Source organism: Myotis davidii, unplaced genomic scaffold, assembly GCF_000327345.1.
Source record: "Myotis davidii unplaced genomic scaffold, ASM32734v1 scaffold61, whole genome shotgun sequence".
Taxonomy (NCBI): Eukaryota; Metazoa; Chordata; class Mammalia; order Chiroptera; family Vespertilionidae; genus Myotis; species Myotis davidii.
Genome location: NW_006291729.1, coordinates 889,335 through 906,644, shown reverse-complemented (window position 1 = coordinate 906,644; position 17,310 = coordinate 889,335). Strand labels below are relative to the sequence as shown.

The 17,310-nt window shown below is 49.2% G+C and overlaps 1 protein-coding gene across 1 annotated transcript in view; it reads right to left on the bottom strand.

The window, feature by feature from the left end:
• Positions 1–2,303: 2,303 nt before the first annotated feature.
• CPSF3 (cleavage and polyadenylation specific factor 3) overlaps positions 2,304–17,310 on the bottom strand; it is a 22,058-nt gene continuing 7,051 nt past the window's right edge. Inside the window, exons 6-17 of the mRNA XM_006765168.2 lie at positions 16,520–16,609; positions 15,782–15,932; positions 14,517–14,692; positions 13,410–13,568; positions 12,120–12,266; positions 11,238–11,499; positions 10,066–10,164; positions 8,994–9,088; positions 7,990–8,077; positions 5,256–5,325; positions 3,988–4,084; positions 2,304–2,610 (exon numbers count right to left, since the gene is read on the bottom strand). Coding sequence (XP_006765231.1) covers positions 2,509–2,610; positions 3,988–4,084; positions 5,256–5,325; positions 7,990–8,077; positions 8,994–9,088; positions 10,066–10,164; positions 11,238–11,499; positions 12,120–12,266; positions 13,410–13,568; positions 14,517–14,692; positions 15,782–15,932; positions 16,520–16,609 — 1,536 coding nt within the window. The 3' untranslated portion in view covers positions 2,304–2,508. The remainder of the gene's footprint in view (positions 2,611–3,987; positions 4,085–5,255; positions 5,326–7,989; positions 8,078–8,993; positions 9,089–10,065; positions 10,165–11,237; positions 11,500–12,119; positions 12,267–13,409; positions 13,569–14,516; positions 14,693–15,781; positions 15,933–16,519; positions 16,610–17,310) is intronic.

The window sequence follows — 17,310 nt, the reverse complement described above, 5'->3', positions numbered from 1 at the left end:
CATCGGTGTGCTCCGCGCTCCCGTGTGCCTCCACCCCGCAGCCCAGGAGGGCCCGCCAGCCCAGGCGCTTGCACCGCATCCTCGTCAGTGAAGCCTGAGGGTCAGGGGCTGCATCTTGGCAACAGCCGCTGCTGGGCTTGCTCTATGGAGCCCACCGATGCGGCACGTTCCACATGGAAGGCAAGGCCCTCCTGCAGCAAAAGGGTGGCGCTTCCCCAGGGCGGCCGGTCCGGTCTGAGCTCGGCCTGCACAGGGGAGAGGCCAGGGGTAGCAGGAAGCGGTGGGAGGACAGTGACAGTGACTCGGACTCAAGGGGCCGCCCTGGAGAAGGGGCCGAGGAAAGGACACTCCCTGCTTGCTGTATACATCAGTCAGATATTACACATGTATGTTTTGTAGCTTAAAAATCGTAATAGCCAGGACAGTGTGGCTCAGTTGGCTGAGCACGGTCCCATGCACTGAGTCACCAGTTCGATCGCCAGTCAAGGAATAATACATATCCAGGTTTGGGGTTTGATCCCTGGTCAGGGTGCATACAGGAGGCAACTGATGGATGTTTCTCTCTCCCTTTAAAATCAATAGAACATAATTTTTAAAAAATATATATTTTATTGATTTTTTACAGAGAAGAAGGGAGAGGGATAGAGATATCCACTGAGCCAAACCGGTCAGGGCAGAACATAATTTTTTTTAATTATAATTTTTAAAAACAGATTTTTATTAATTTGAGAGGAAGAGGGAGATAGAAACATCAATGAGCCCTAACTGGTTTGGCTCAGTGGATAGAGCGCCGGCCTGCAGATTGAAGGGTCTCAGGTTCCAGCGGGTCAAGGGCACATTCCCAGTAGCGGGTGTGCAGGAGGCAGCTGATCATTTCTCTCTCATCAATGTTTCTAATTCTCTATCCCTCTCCCTTCCTCTCTGTATATTAAAAAAAATCACATCAAAACAAAAAAACCCCAAAAAACACATCAATGATGAGACTCATAGATCAGCTGGCTCCTGCACATCCTACTGGAGACTCAGCCCGCAACCCAGGCACACGCCCCTGACTGGAATTGAACCCAGAACCCTTCAGTCCGCAGGCTGACGCTCTATCCACTGAGCAAAACCAGCTAAGGGCTAACTATAATTGCAAAATATCTCATATGACCCTTAGACCTATGGTTTGGGCCAAAGATAAAGTTGGCTACATTACAGAAATAAATGTATTTCACATAAAAAGATCTACACAGTGAAGTGTGTCACCCAAGCGCAGGAAATGCACCATCAGTGGTTACAGGTTTATAAGTCACCAAGAGGTGAGGCGTAAACAGTGCTGGTGGAAGGTAGTGGCTGGATGGCTGGTGTCTGTAGCTGGACTGAGTGCGAGCACCTCTTGGGTTAGGCTGTGAGGGGAGGAGCGACGCACGCACAGCCTGTCCCTCTGCGTCGACAGATGCCGAGTTAGCCCTGGCCGGGCTGACCTCTCCCTCAGCAGCAGCACCGGATGCGCCTGTGCCATTTGCAAGTCTGAACTCCGCTACCTGAGGAAACTGCACAATCAATTTACATAGGAAACAAGCCACCTATCCCCCAAGTCCCCTGAAACTAGAGGCATAAAGAGTGTAATCTGCCGAAACCGGTTTGGCTCAGTGGATAGAGCGTCGGCCTGCGGACTGAAAGGTCCCAGGTTCGATTCTGGTCAAGGGCATGTAGCTGGGTTGCGGGCACATCCCCAGTAGGAGGTGTGCAGGAGGCAGCTGATCGATGTTTCTCTCTGTCCCCTCCCTTCCTCTCTGTAAAAAATCAATAAAATATATTTTTAAAAAAAGTGTAAATCTTCACATCTCTGAAACGGAATATGTGGCTATTAAACAAAGGAAATATCACTGAACCCCAAAAGCTGTAATGTGGACACTAAGGACCTTGGCAAAAGGATCAGGAGGGAAGAGGTAGAAAAGGGCTCAAAACTTTTGTGATAATCTCGAGAAATTAACTCCAATTCACAAAATAAATACGAAAATAAAAGTTACTGTGTATTTTCTTAAAATGTGAGATATTCTGATTCAGTTGCTATGATTTAATGAACAGTCCCCACCTGAGGGCATGTTTATTGATTTTAGAGAGGAAGGGAGGAAATATCGGTCATGCCGACTGGGGGTGAACCTGCAGCCTGGGGATGTGCCCCGACGGGAATGGAGCCGCGACGTTTGGGTGCACAGGACGTTGCTCCAAACAGCGGGGCTCTGAGCCACCTGGCCAGGGCGCTGTGAGCAGATTTTTAAAGTTTACTGGGAGCTGCATCCGTGCCTAGACGTGGAGTCAATGAATTCTAAACGGTTTATTCAGCAGTTCCAAAGTAATGAACAGATTCGTTGGTACTTTATGGGATGCTAACCACTGGAATAAAAGCCGTTAGACGTCCAAAGTAAACAGGCCGCCCCGAGAAAGGAATGTGTTTCCTCTAAGGAACAGAAGTAAACGCGCGCATCACAGGAACGTTCCGGCACATCCAGGCCGGCGGGCTCAGTGCACCGGCGTGAGCGCCTCATACAGTCTCTGTGCGGCCAGCTCCACCATTTCTCGGAGAGACTCATCATCTTCGCTTCCTTCCTCACACTCGACAGTCTGCAGGCGAAGCACAGACATGATACAGAAGATGAGTGAATCTCTTCTAGAACACTCAGGTCCCGCACTGCAACCTGTGGGCGGGCATGAGCCTCGTAATAATCTCGTTCCTTTCCAGCTGTGAAATATTCTATGCTGTTTACATACTTTCTATCCTACCACAAATACTCCTCGTGTAAGAACGGAGGAAAGAAAAACACCCTTAGCTACTGCTAGCATTTCAGTGCATAACCTTCTAGACTTTAGCTGTGCATACAGATTTCTTTCCAACGAAAACGGGACTGATTTATCATACTTGCTGTGTGTAACCTTTCCCCACTTGATGTAGGTGGGCCATTTGCATAACCATCCGCACCAGCATCCTTTCTGGCTGCATATACAGCACTGCATGCACGAGGGTGCCCCTGCACGACTCACTCACTCATTATCTCCTACCCTTGGGTACTTAGGTCTCTTGAAATTGTGTTCATGTTATAATCAATGCTAAAGCAGACACCCTTGTATACATCTGTGCTCACTTGTCTAGTTATTTTCTTTGGTTAAACCCAGTAAGTGGTTTTGTGGATAACGGCATTTACGTTTTTAAGGATTCTGGTGCGTATCAACAAACTGCCTTGGAGAAAGAATTTCCACCTGATTGTAACCTCCTCCTCACACCACACAACCCCTGTGAACCCCTGTGTCCCTGCCTTTCCCCATCATGGCTCACAGCAATCCGCTCAGTCTGTGCCATTGGCACACGGCGATATGTCACTCTTCACATCTGTGTTTCCTCCAGTTACCAGTGGGCCTGGCTATTTCTACTTCTTCTCTATAGACTTTCTTGTTTATGTTCTTAGTTTATTTTTCTATTGGGGTAAAATAAATGTAGTGTTTTCTCAAAGCACCTAAATAACCAGAGAACATGCAAAAGAAATGTAAAACACAGGTTATCTGTTTAGTATAACTGTTCTAATCTCCGGAACAACCCCGAAGGGGGCGGGGGCGGGGCCGGCTAGTGGGGACAAGGGGGAGGGGTCATGTATAATAACTGGGACCTAACCTGGGGATGGGTGCCAGCCGGCAACTTGGAAACACTGACAATGAGAAGTGAAGAAGCAAGAACGTACAATTTCTTACGTGGGTGGGGCAGACGCAGGTGTGTAGTTATGAATATGGGACATACAGACAACTATATACCTATTTTGCCTCACCCTTGCAGAATAACCACAACTGTACAAAATAAAAAAATAGGAAGAAACTGGAAGGAAATGCTAAAATACAAAAACAACTTATTACAGGCATGGGACCACAGGTGAATCTGTGAGGTGTGGAATCACAGATGATTCTGCCTTCACTCTATTTCCTAAATGTCGTGAAACGTAGGCGCAGCCATACCCGGGTCTCTAAGTTCACGTTCGCCGTTTTCCCGTCCACGGTGACACTGAGCACGGAGCCGTCTTTCACACTCACACAGTCCTCTCCAAATATGTCCCTTAAGGGAAAGGCACAGTGTTAGTGCAGATGCATGGATGATATGTGAGCACAGGTTTATATATTTTGGGGGAATAAAACTGAAGCGAGGCCGCAGTGTTGAAGTAGAACACTTATACTATAATCCTGAGATAGACTTATTAATTCGTTACCTTCTATATTTCATTAATGTAATAAAACAGGTAAAATGCACAACTACCACTTAAGAATGCTCTATTCCAGCAGGCACTGTGCTAGGCACTTACATACATGATCTCGACCTGTAAGAATGCTGGTGAGAAGCCCTTTACACACGGGGTCAACAGGACGTGTCAGGTGACTGGCCTATAGCCCCCAGTGGAGCCAGGATCCAGACCCCAGCCTCTCGGCCGAAATGGCTCCCAGTCCACTGGCTGCTCCTCTTAGTCAGCTCTGGGCGCCGCCTGAGCTGGACTCTCGCACTGGCATCTCCTGGGCAGGCGCTGGCAGACGCTGCCCGTGCCCTGGGAGCCAGCCAGTCACTAACTGCTGCTTTTGTCCCCGTGGGCGACACAGACGTTTGCAAACAGCAGGCCAACCAGCAGGTGGGTCAGGTGAGGAGTCAGTGAAGCTGCAAAACCCAGACGCCAGCCCGTCAGCACTGCCCACGGGCGTTCAGCTGGCAGGGCGGGGCCACCGGATGCACGAGCGTCCAGCGGTTAAGGTTGGTGGTTTGTGTCGGAGCAGCCAGTGCATCCATCCCACAAACCCTGAGGCTGTAAGCACTGGCACGACCGCTGCATGTACACCTGGCGCTTACGCACAGGCCTTCCCTGAGTCCTGAGGCGGCTGAGCCTGGGCGTGGCTCCCGTTCCTGTTTCTAACACTCAGGGGTGTGTGTGGGGGGGTGCTGGCAGGGCCCGGGTGGAAGGTGGGGTGGGAGGGTCAGCACCGAGACTGGGGTCTGGCTGTGAGGGAAGGGCTGCGCCACTTGTCCGTCCCCGACAGAGGGAGGCTGGCTATCCCACGGCTGCAGCCCAGGCTGCTCGGTTCCCGGAAGCCGCTGGGGAGAGCTGCCGAGCAGAACTGTTGGGCTCCCGACCGGACAGGTGGGAGCCGACACTGAGCTCCAAAGGGCTTCCGAGCCTGGGTCCGAGCGCGGCTTCGGGGGACGGAGCCCACCCCCTCCCTGCCTGGGACGAGAGCCCACTCACTGGAGCATGACCTCCAACCTCTTGCTGTACACGTGCATCTCCAACTTCTTAGACGCCTTCTGCACGGCACCTGGGAGAGAAGCGAGGGTTTGTGTCCGCATCCCCATGTGTCCGCATTTCCAATCAACACTCAGAACGGTTTCTGAGAGGTCAGCGACTGACTGGATCCTCCACATGACCAGCGTCCACGCGTCACCTCCCAGTGGTGGCAGCCTGACCTTCATCCCTGCACTTCACGTTCTGCGAAGGAGCCGCAGAAACGGTGCGAGGGAGGGAGGTGGCAGCTCCGCTCTCGGCGCTCCGCGGTCTTAGCTACACCGCATGGAAAGTCACCCTCTACTCTACAGACTGCACCTGTACCCTGTAATAATAAAAGCGTAATATGCAAATCGACCAAACGGCCGGACCACCAACTGGACAACCTTCCAGACGAAGCCGGGGCGGCGGGGGCCTCCTCTTGCACGAATTTCGTGCATCGGGCCTCTCGTTGTTTAATAACGTTAATTAACCAGAGGCCCTCCTTCTCCCAGCTGCTGGCACCGGCTTTCCTCCGGCCGCCGGCAGGCACCTGGGACCCGGGCTTCCCTCGCCGCCCCCACTTCATCCGGAAGGTCACCCAGAAGGATGTCTGGTCTAATTAGCATATTACTCTTTTATTATTATAGATTATACTTATCACTTGCCAGTGAGATGACTTAAGTTTCCCCCAAAACAAAGTAACCTGGCAGGCTAGGAAGGTAAGCCACCTGCCCTGGTTTCAAGGGTGCCCTGGCTCACACTAGTACCGCCCAGCCATCACCAGCAGCAAACGGTACAGAATAAAACAGTTAGCACACGACCCAGTAACGCTAATGCTAGGCGCTGACCCAAGAGCGATAAGAGCTGGTGTCTTTACACAAAACCCTGTACAAGAATGCTTACGCGGCAGCTTTCATAATCGCCAAGCGGCAGAAACAACCCAACGGCCGCTCACCGACCGAGGGCAGCTAGTGGTTTCACCCCGTAACTCATGGAAAGAGCCGATGCTAACGTGTCCACACGGACCTCTGCCGATGCCCCGAGGCCAGCCCCCGAAGACACCCTCCCGCTCTCAGTGGGAGGTGGACCACCGGGAATGTCACGCCTGTGTTCATCCCACTACCGCGGTCAGAGAGAAGATGCATCTGCATTCTGGACCAGAGCCTTAAGAGCAATCAATGCCCAAGATGAAGACACCAACCCAACCCCGGCACCGCCTCTGGTCTTCAGCGCAGTCACCAGGTGGCACCCCATCAGACCAGCAGCCTCAGGGCAGCATATCGGGGCTCCTCCCCGTCAGCAGGAGGAACCCTAGGGGCTCGGACACTGAGCTGAAGACTACCAGCATCACACTGGCTGAGAAAATGCCATCTTTGCAGGAAAATTCCATTCTTCAGAAAAGTATGCAGATATCAGACAAAACATCACCATTCTCTCACAAAACAGACCATTTACAAAAGGGTCATCGACTATAAGGGCAGAAAGCAACCTTGGAGGACAGAACACAGTTCCATTCCGGAGGCTGGATCTGACAGAACAGATCGAAGCCACAGGAGCCGTGTTCCCAGCGGCCTGGGTGCCAGCACTGAAGGGTGTGCCGCCCAAACCCTGGGCTTACCCTGCCCTCCTGTCCCGGCGCTCACCCGCCCTCTTCCCCAGCCTTTGCTCCACTAGCTACTCTGCCCTTTGTAAGGCCACCCGACCTTGCCCTTTGTCCTCTGTATCTTTATCTAAGAGAAGAGAAATGTGAAGTAACTGGAGCAAGCTGGCAGCGGCCTTTCCCACTGCTCCGTCAGGGTGTGCCTGCGCCGGGCGGGCAGGGACTGGCACACGCACACGCGGGGCAGCCCAGGGCGGGGAGTTCCGTGCTGACCGTTCGGCGCCCTCACGGCACAGCACACGGGCACCGTTACCCCTAGTAACTCAACCAAACAAACGACCAAGTGGAGCCCTAATTTTAACTGTTATGACGACTATTACTCAAAGCAAATGCTCACCAGGAACTTGAACACTTAGGTTTGTTTAGGTATTTGTTTCATAATAAAGATCTGGCTAGTCCCAAGAAGATGATCATGAAGGTCAGCTAAACTTTTTCTCCCGAAATCAGAGAACTGCGACTGCTTCATTGTAATATTTAGGAAGAGAAGTGCTCCTCAGAGGACACAGCCTGCTGCACGTGCAGGGGGCTGGCAGCCTCCCGGAGCCCCGGCCTCCCTTCCCCTGCGGCAGGAGGGCTGCCCGATGCCCGCTACGTCTAAAACAGCCTGACTGTAGACACAGCGCGGAGATACGCTCACTGCTGTTTCCCGGGTTGAAAACTGCTCCTTGGCCAACGACAGGAGATTCCGTTCTATTCTACAAGGTTTTGTGAATCACGACACAGCAGCCGTTTTCCTGTTAGACACGCTGGCCAACGCGATATTGTGAAACTTCCGATTACAGTGTTTTTAAAGGACTGTCACTAAGAGATTTTATCTGAGAGTTAAGTGCCACCAGATTTCACAGCACGAAGACCAGGCACAGAGAGCAGGAAAATATTAGTGACACGCACTGTTATGCGTGTATTTAGTGCCGTCAAGGTTACAGGAATGAAAAAACCAGGAGTTCAAGCACCTTAGCATTCTCCTTTCTGCTTTTCAGCTCAAAACACCATAGAAGTGGAAGGACTGACTGATAAAGTGAAGTGGTAGCAGAGAAAAGATGGAGGGTTCTGTACCTTTCCTGATTTTCGGGTTTGACTGCACCTCGAGGACCACGGTCGTCACGGTGTCTGCGTACATGTCGTTGGCAGGGTTAGCGAGCCACTGCAGAGCGAAAGGCAGAGTCAGGAGGGCACAGCGGGGCCGACCCTTCCGTCACAGGACTGCAGTGGGACCAGCGACAGATCTTTCTTATTTGTTTAGAATAATGTGTGAAAGCAAAACAGCTGGCCTGTAGCCGGAAGGCCTGCAAACACTGCCTACAGCCCCGCGGCAGGGCAACAGCCAAGGGCCGCCCGAGGTCCCTCCGTTCCCGGGTTCATTTGAAAAAGAACTGCTTTGGCCTTCGATGCCAACCCATCAAATCAACCATCAGTGTCATCTGGTGTCTGGGTTCCCAATTCCATTTTTTTCAGGAATTTAAAATCCTACCAGTGGGAACCACATTTACCTAAGTTAGTGCCTTCTCGCCTTTGTGGATTTGGGTTATGTTAATGTTGCGTATTTGAGTGTTCACAGTCCCACTCTCTTAAGATGTGTGCATGACAAGTTTTAATGTAACAGGACGAGACTTTTATGTTGAGAACGTTAAGACCTTCTGATATACCTGAAGACAGCTTGGGATACCTTAAGGTCAGCTCCGACTTAATCATATGAGAGATCTGTCACTGTTCATCACACACAAACATCAAGCCTTAACTGGTGGCTAGTTTCTATGTCACACAGACCACACCCACCTATGTTGTATTTAAAGCTGACCTTGTTAAGAATGCTACACTCTCCAATAATCTTTTCCTGATTGGGAAGCTAATTTCTCTACAATTACATGTAAACTCTTATCTTAAAACGGAATTTATGGGGAGGGAGGGCATTGGTTAATAAAATTAATAGGTTTCAGGTGTACAATTCTATAGCACATGGTCTGTGGACTGTACTGTGTGTTCACCACCCCAAGGCAAGTCTCCGCATGTGAGCACTTAAAACCTCCTCCTCCGTGTTTGGGTAAACAATCTCATCTTACTTCTAACACCACCATTCCTGGTTCCTGTATTACAGTAATATTTTTGAACACTTTCAAAGCAGGTTTTTCTTGAATTTCTAATTCTTCTACATCACCTGAAAGAAAGAATTATAAGATGTACATAATTTCCTGATCATCTGTCAGAGGCATAATTATTCATTTGTTTATAGAGACAGCTGAAATAAAGCTGACACATAATGAAAAAAATCAATAGTGTATTGGCGTAGTCAGATTTGAATAGCTAAGTAAGCTCTGTATTAATTGCTCACAGTAACTGAAAGGTCTCAGTACGGATTATAAAAGCCCATAGAGCTAGAATGGATTTACCCTGGACATTAACATTTCACCAGCAGCAAACGGCTGTGTTTGTGCAGAGATCAGCCACTAGCACCTTAACATCTACCACGAGGCCAGTCAGCCCCACAGCCCGCTACCTTCTGTCTCACAGGTTACTCAGCCACAGGCGGTTCTACAGCTAAGGTGAGGCTTCTGGTTTCCTGCTGGAGGCTCTGAGGCGGAAAGGGTTTCCACGGCGCTACTCCCGGCAGCACTTCCCCACAAGGGACGGGGACGTGTTAACAGACACTCTTGCCTACGAGCGTCTCTTTCCTTTAACTTATTATTGCCCCTGTTGCTGCTGCGCAGGCCTCGCTGACAATGGTCTAGCAGGAAACAGACTAGGTTTCCTCTTCACTGGCCTCTGCCCACTGGCCATGTGCTCCTATAAGACCTGCTGAGTACAGGGAACTAGTGGAACAAGAAACAGGATCGCTGAACAAAGACAGAAATAGGTAAAACTTGGGTAAGTAAACTAAAGTAGATTTTAAACCCAAGGAGCAAAGACTACCAATATTTTTAAAATTTTAAGTGGACTGAAGATAAAAGGTATAATGGGATTTTAAAAAACGGATGAGTAATGAGTAAGTTTTTAAGCTTCACCTAAATGTGGTATGACAAAGTACAGATAAAATCTGTGCTAATCTGAGACAATTACCAAAATGAAATCATATCCTTTCCTAGATACATCACTTTACAAGACAAAAAACAAGCGACTGTCAATCAATATACACACCTGTCAGTTTCTGTAGCTGGTGACAGAGCAAAGTAAAGGGCCCAGTATAGGGAATGGCTTGGGTCTGCTTCACAGTGCTCATGGCCAGGTCGGTGTAATCTGGAGAGGAAATGAGGGTGCACACACGTTAGAAACAGTAACAGTCCCACAAAGACAATTTGCAAACATCCTAGGAGTAAAGACAAGAAGTAAAAGCAACTGAGAGCACGTTCTTCAGGCCACAAGGTCCTCCTTAGTGTGTCCCCTCCTCACTTCCCTGACCCACTGCTAACCCCCGGAAGTTCAGGCTCCAGCCCTAAGAAGGCACCTCACTGCCCTGAACACATCAGGTCCCTGCACCTCTCCAAGCCAGCAGACCAGCTGCCCGCCACTGCTCGGGCTGGGCACCGCCTGGCACACAGGCGCCTGACTGGCACAGCCTTTCCCCACACCAAGGCCCACTGTCGCCCACATGCTGGCCGGGCACCTCGGCATCACTGCCCGACACTAGGACTCGCTCTGGACAAGTGCTTCTCTCCTCGGGCAGTGCTTCCGGGGCGGGGCTGGTGCTTCTGCGTGAACCTGGGCCCTCCAGCCCCAGCACCGGGCCAGGGCCAGCCGCAGGTAAGCGCTCCCCGACTGCTGAAGGAAGGGCGGCCGGACGGCCTGCAAGCTGACCCGGTCCCACCTGCGCACAGATTCCTCATCCCCTCATTAAGCGCTCAGAGTTCACACAAGTTTATGAGCAGCTATTCACGTGGACATACCACCGTGACTGCAAAAGCCACGCTGGCTTAGCATTTGCACAGGCGAGGCCACGAAGGCCCAGAAGCCACATAAAACTACAGGCCAGAAAAATCACCGTGCCTGGGTAGGGCCAACATTCCTTCAGGAAAGAAAACTACCGGCTCCGCGGTGGGAGGGGAGAGCCCTGCCCAGTCAGCAGCAGTCACTCCGTCTTAGAGGCAAGCCTACGTCTCCATTAAGGCAAGAGCTGCTTCACTAAGAATTTACATGTCCACACTTCAGGGAAGGTTTTTATTTCCCCCATAAAATGAACTGGGTTAACTTCCACCTGTTTCCGTTTTATTATCTGGCTGTTATCTGAAAGGTGGCCACCAGGGAAGAGAAGTTTCCATGGACTTCCCTCAGCGCTAAAGTCGAATTGCACCTGACGCGAACTGCGCACTTACTGGACAGGTCGCAAGGAGAAAGGATGTGATAGTTGAAGTTCCTCTTGACAAGGATCCCCGAGACTCGCTGGCCTTGCTCTGGCTTTCTGTCGGCTAAGAAGCCCATGACCTTGGCTAGCTTTTCCCCTCTGAAGTTCAAGGTCACAGCTTCTGTGTTCCGAGGGTTATGAACCTCTATGTGAACTTCGTCATTATCTTCATATTCTCGAATCAGGGCTGCTTTCAGTCGGGCCATTTCGTTCTGTTCTCCGTGGACCAAAATCTACATGAAATGCATGTGAAAGAGCAGAGGGAGAATCCTTAGTCAGATGCTACGGCCTTTCTGTGAACAGGAGGCAGTTAAACATCCCAATGGAGAGAGTTTACTACGCACAAACTGGCGCGCTGGTGCTACTGGGGAGGCAGTAGAAAGTAAGAGAAGGAACAGTGGATCTGGGGTTGGTAGGTCTGAGCAGGTGCCCGTGTCGTGGGAAATTAAAGTGCACAGCTTGCCCTAGCCAGTGTGGCGCAGTGGATAGTGTCGGCCTATGAACTGAAGGGTCCCCAGGTTCAATTCTGGTCAAGGGCACATGCCTGAGTGGTGGGCTCCATCCCCCGTGGGGGGCATGCAGGAGGCAGCTAATCGGTGATTCTCTCTCATCAATGGTATTTCTATCTCTCCCTCTCCCTTCCTCTCTGAAATCAATAAAAATATATTTAAAAAAATAAAATAAAGTGCACAGCTTGTCTATCTCAAAGGAGAGCTGGGAGGATGGGTGCAAGGTGAGTGCAAGCTCCGCTTACAGTGCTGCACGAACAGAAGGCGGCTCTAATTTGAGAACCAGCTGCGGCAAAGTGGGTACGCTGTCCCCTGTAATGCACTGAATGGACCCACAGACTAACCACGTGAGGCGGTTTCAAAGCGCGGATGAATTCGCTGGTTTGCTGGTAATCTGTGTGAGCGGAGAAAGAAATGTAATCAACAGACATCTTCAGCGGAAGCTTCTGTCCAGACATGGTTGTGATCTCTTCAGGTTCAGACATGATGTGCTGTTAAAAACAAAGAAAAAGAAACAAAACAAAATAAACAATCCAATTAGAAAAGGTACATTTTCTACTTTTCATGCAGCCATAAACTCATGCTGAATTTAGGACCTTCAGCACAAAAACTGTTGTAATACTACCAACTTAGTAAATTTCAAATACTTATTTTCTTCATCAAGCAAACATTTAACAGAAAGTTAAGGAGATTAATTAAAATTCAATGTAGCTGGAGTGCTAGACGTGGAAACGACAACTCTCAGGATTAGAAAGGAAACCTGCCTTCTCAACTCTTCTCTTGCACTAGAGAGAAGCTTTCCAGTGAAGAGGGTTTACATAAAGGATGGATGTATTACTATTCTGAAAATCTAGTTTTTAAAATATATTTTTATTGATTTCATAGAGGAAGGCAGAGGGAGAAAGAAATAGAAACGTCAATGATGAGGGAATCATCAATCAGCTGCCTCCTGCACGCCCCCCACTGGGAATCGAGCCCGCAAGCTGGGGATGGGCCCTTGACCGGAATCAAACCTGAGACCTTTCAGTTCGCAGGCTGACACTCTATCCCCTGAGCCAAACTGGCTAGGGCTAAAAACCTATTTTAAATGCACAGCTTTCATTGTCTGAATGATTCACAGAATAAGGTAAAGTAATAAAAATGAGCAAAACGGAATCAATGTACTTAGGAAATAAAACAGAAGTGAACAGTAAGAGGAGGTGAGAGAACAAGACGCTGGGATGCGCAGAAACTGCCCCTGAAGCCCTGCACACCTGTCTGATCCCTGAGAGCTCACATCCGTCCTGTTACAGCAACAGGAAGCGGGCCATCAGCCCGAACACACGCACAGCCTGTGAGCGGACACGTGTGGGTGAACCGCGTCTCCCGCGGCTACGGATCCCTGTCTGTCCCAAACGGGTTCCTTTCCGCTGTTTTACTGCACCTGATGGTGCTCCTGGAGCTGGAATGTGCCTCCAGCCGCCCGGGGATCAGGTCAGGCCGCTTGGCGCCTGCGTTAATTCTCAGCCTCACGAACAGCTCCAGCTGACTAGTTCCATCTCATTTAAAAGCATTAAACCCACACTGAAGACCCGCCTCAGTGGGAAGCCCTGGGCGGGCACTGCCCCTCTGCAGGGTGCTCAGCGGTGACTGACCTTGGCCAGAGTGCCCTCCACACAGTAGCCGGCGATGATGACGCCGTTCCTCTTGTCTGTGCACCAGCTCTCGAAGAGCTCCCTGGACAGGCCGCTCTGCATCATGCCCGGGGAGGCCATCACCACGCTGGGCCCGATGTCGTCAAAATGGTCCATACTCTGAGAGAGAGAGGGAGAGAAAGAGCATTTAAATACCAGGCTCTGACCCAGCTTTCCTTACTTTAATAAATAACAAAAAGGTAAAAAAACGTGATCACACAAGTGAAAGGGTCTTGACAAGACTAATAAACAGTTAGTCCAATTTCTAAGTTCCTAACCATTCGGACTAGGAATGAAAGACAACAAAGTGAGAAACAGCAGTCAGTTCACATTGACCTTCAAAGCCTGTGCTGGCAGCTCAAGGGCAGTCACTTCAGCGCCCAAGGAGGCAGCACGTGAAGGAAGTCTGCTGGGCTCCTCTTCACCAGAACAGGCTGAGGGCTCCCAGACGCCAGCTCTCAGGCCTCATGGATATTTTGAGCTGGCCTAGAAATTAACACTGTTTCTAGGGAAAACTTGGCTCTAATTACTAAAAAACTAACCTAAAATTTAATGACTTATGAACAGAGCTTATTTATAATTGGAAGGCCACTTATAATCTGAATGACGTGGGGTGTTATTTTATGATTAGAGCATTAATTTGGATGAAACAATATATACACTTTAATGAAATAAAATCAGGTTTTATTGAATGCTCTAGAAAAGGAAACATGAAAATGTTCACATATGGAATTTATAATGCCAATCATCAAAAAGATGATTAGGTTTGAGTACGAACAGAAAAATGTAACACATAACAACACAAGATATTTGCTTCATCAGGACCTTTTATTTCTGTGACAAAAAGGTCCGAGTGACTCAGCAACAGTAAACAGTGACACTGTATGGGGACGTGGAGCAAGTGGCAAAAAAGAATGCCAGCTGCTCCGTTCCCGATTCCACTCAGAGCAGCGACGGCTGCTGGGGAAAAGCTGGGCGTGGGGAGGCGCGGCCAGAATGAAGGCCAGCCTCTCCACCCCACTGACCTCCTGGTGCCTTAGCCACCGTCCGCCCGCCACCCGCTCTCACCTTAAGGTTGCTAATGTGTTTGAAAACAAAGGGGTTATTGATGTTGATCTGCTTGCGGATTTTGTCGTTCATGGCGTTCACGTATGTCTGGTACACGGCCATACACTTCTTGGCCAAAGACGATGCGTAGTATATTGGGATGTCATGGAGTTCCGGGTGGTTCTGCCAGTACTCATCTGGAGGGATGTTATGAGACAATTATCATTTTGTTATGTGGGGTAGATAGCTCAAGTAATAAGTGATCTGTACAATCTAAAACATTCCGACAATTAGGAAATAAATTAAAGCACATAAGCGTATTTTGAAGAGGTCTAGAAGAATTAGCCTGCTCTTACTGAGACGCAGTGCTTTCAGTTCCTCACAGGACGCTGCAGACAGCCAGGGCACTGGTCCCTGATGCTGAGGAAGACTGCGCTCCCCAAGGATTCGGAGCGTTTGGCTTTGAAGGGACCATCAAACCCACACCCCACAGTGACACCCACTGTGCCTGCCTCTCAGCAGCCACACATGCTCACGGACGTATTTAGAAAACAGAGAAAAGCAGACAACGCACTCTCCAGAGTTAACCTTTCTAGTCATTTGTGTAATTGGTATCTAGGGTCAGAGTACATACTGTTTTGAACCCTAATTATTATTATTATTATTTTTTTTTGAAAACCACCTCTTAAAAAAATTTTGATTGGTTTCAGAGAGGCAGGGAGAAGGAGAAACAGAAACATCAGTGAGAGAATCACTGATTGGCTGCCCCCTGCACACCCCATACTGGGGATTGAACTTGCAACCTGGGCATGCGGTCTGACCGGGAATCGAACCGTGACCTCCTGGTTCATAGGTCGATGCTCAGCCACTGAGCCCGCCGGCCGGGCTGCACTCTATTTTTTGGTCCCCTTAACGTATTATGTGAACACATGTAACGTGACTTTTTTCTGTTATGTGGTATTTACTGACATATTCCTTTAAAAGTACTGAAGTGATTCCACCCTTACTGGCAGGTTTTCTGTGCATCTCATTTACTTCCCAGAAGTGGAACGGGTGGGCCAAAGGCAGCACATTCTTGCCGTCTGAGGCTGCCGGCAACCAGAAAGGCACGCCCCTTATGCTCGCAGGAGCAGGCCAGCCACTGGTCCTCTCCGCCAACCCTAACCCTAACCCTGGCCCCAATCCCTACTGTAAGTGCAGAAACGGAGCCCAGAAAAGAAGAATGACCTGTCCAAGGCCAGGCCCTCCAGGCTCTGAGAATCTCCCAGAGAAAACGCAAGGCGCACCTAGAATCAGGAGCAGCTCCTGAGCCCGCCCGAGAGCAAAGACAGGGATGAGGCCCCGGCCGCCCCTGTTCACAATGTCGTGGACCGTGTTGCAGAACCGCGCCTCTCGCTCCTCCCGCTTCTCGTGGATGTGGGTCCCGTACGTCGATTCCTAAGTGACATCAGACGGTGAGACCAGACCGACGATTCCAAAGAATACAAAAGCTAAACACCCATGAGAGGCGAAGCAGAGGGATTCATTTCTCCATTAACATGCCACTTACTTGGACATGTATTGTTATAATACCACTTGAAAGAACAGATAAGAACGTTAGAACTAAGACCTGGCTACGTAGTAAAAACTCTTTATAAATGGAATTAGAAAATAGTCTAAAAATGCAGGTAATGCACCTAGACAGAAACGTTTAGGTGGTATCCTAGTCTCCCTGACTTTAGACTAGAGCTGATATATTTAACAGCAAGGAAGTGGAGCTGCACTACAAAGGGAAGTCAGAAATTTAAATCTTATACCAAAAAAAGATACATTTCTATCCAACCACATATTATAAAAATTAGATTGCAGTACTTCTTCCCCACTAGAAAAAATTCTGCTTACACTATCCTAACGGCTTACATTATCCTAACGGCTTACACCATCCTAACAGCTTACATGATCCTAACGGCTTACATGATCCTAACGGCTTACACCATCCTAACGGCTTACATCATCCTAACAGCAACCCCGCGCACCGTACTCACAATGATAAGGATGTCAGGCTTGATGTTTGGGATCTCAGCGGCCATTAGGTGTCTGTCTTCCTGTCTTGAGAAGTCACCTGTGTACAGAAGCTGTGAAAAGAGAAAGCCAGAAGGTTAGGATTTTGGAAGGTTTCATTTTACTACTAAATACATTTAGCTCCTAAAATCTGAAGTGGAAATAAATAGGACAGCCCACAACGGATAACACTGAGATGCCATGCTGTGTCTAACTGAGTCGGTCATAGACCATCCAGCGTTTCAATTAGTGAATCTAACTAATGGGAATGATTACTCCCAGAACCCTCCCACAAAGAGAACCTGTATCTTAGCAAACTCGAGAAATGCTCCGAACATCTTAGAGAAAAAGGGCAGAATGACAAAGAAGTCCACTGAGGAATATGGGAAAACCATAAAAAATGGGAGATAACAATAATTGGAGGGTGTGCATCAAATTTCAAATGAGAATTAAGATCTGCATTTGTGCCATTTTCTGTGCCTTTGCGTAAACAGCAAGAAAAATGATTTAGAAACATGTAGGATAACTCAATGTGTAAAAACTTCAAACACTCTATGAGCAGCTGAAAATTCAGGACACTATTACTCTAGAACGTCGCTTCTCAACTTTGGCTGCACATAAAGGTCACCGAGAAAACTAAAAAAAGGGGGGGGGGGTGAGATCACGCCATTTTGATTCAGTGGGTATTTTTCAAAAGCTCCCTGACTCTCATGTGCAGCCAGAGTTTGAACCACTGCTAGCGCGGCCGGTGTGGCTCAATGGTGAGGGGGGCGGA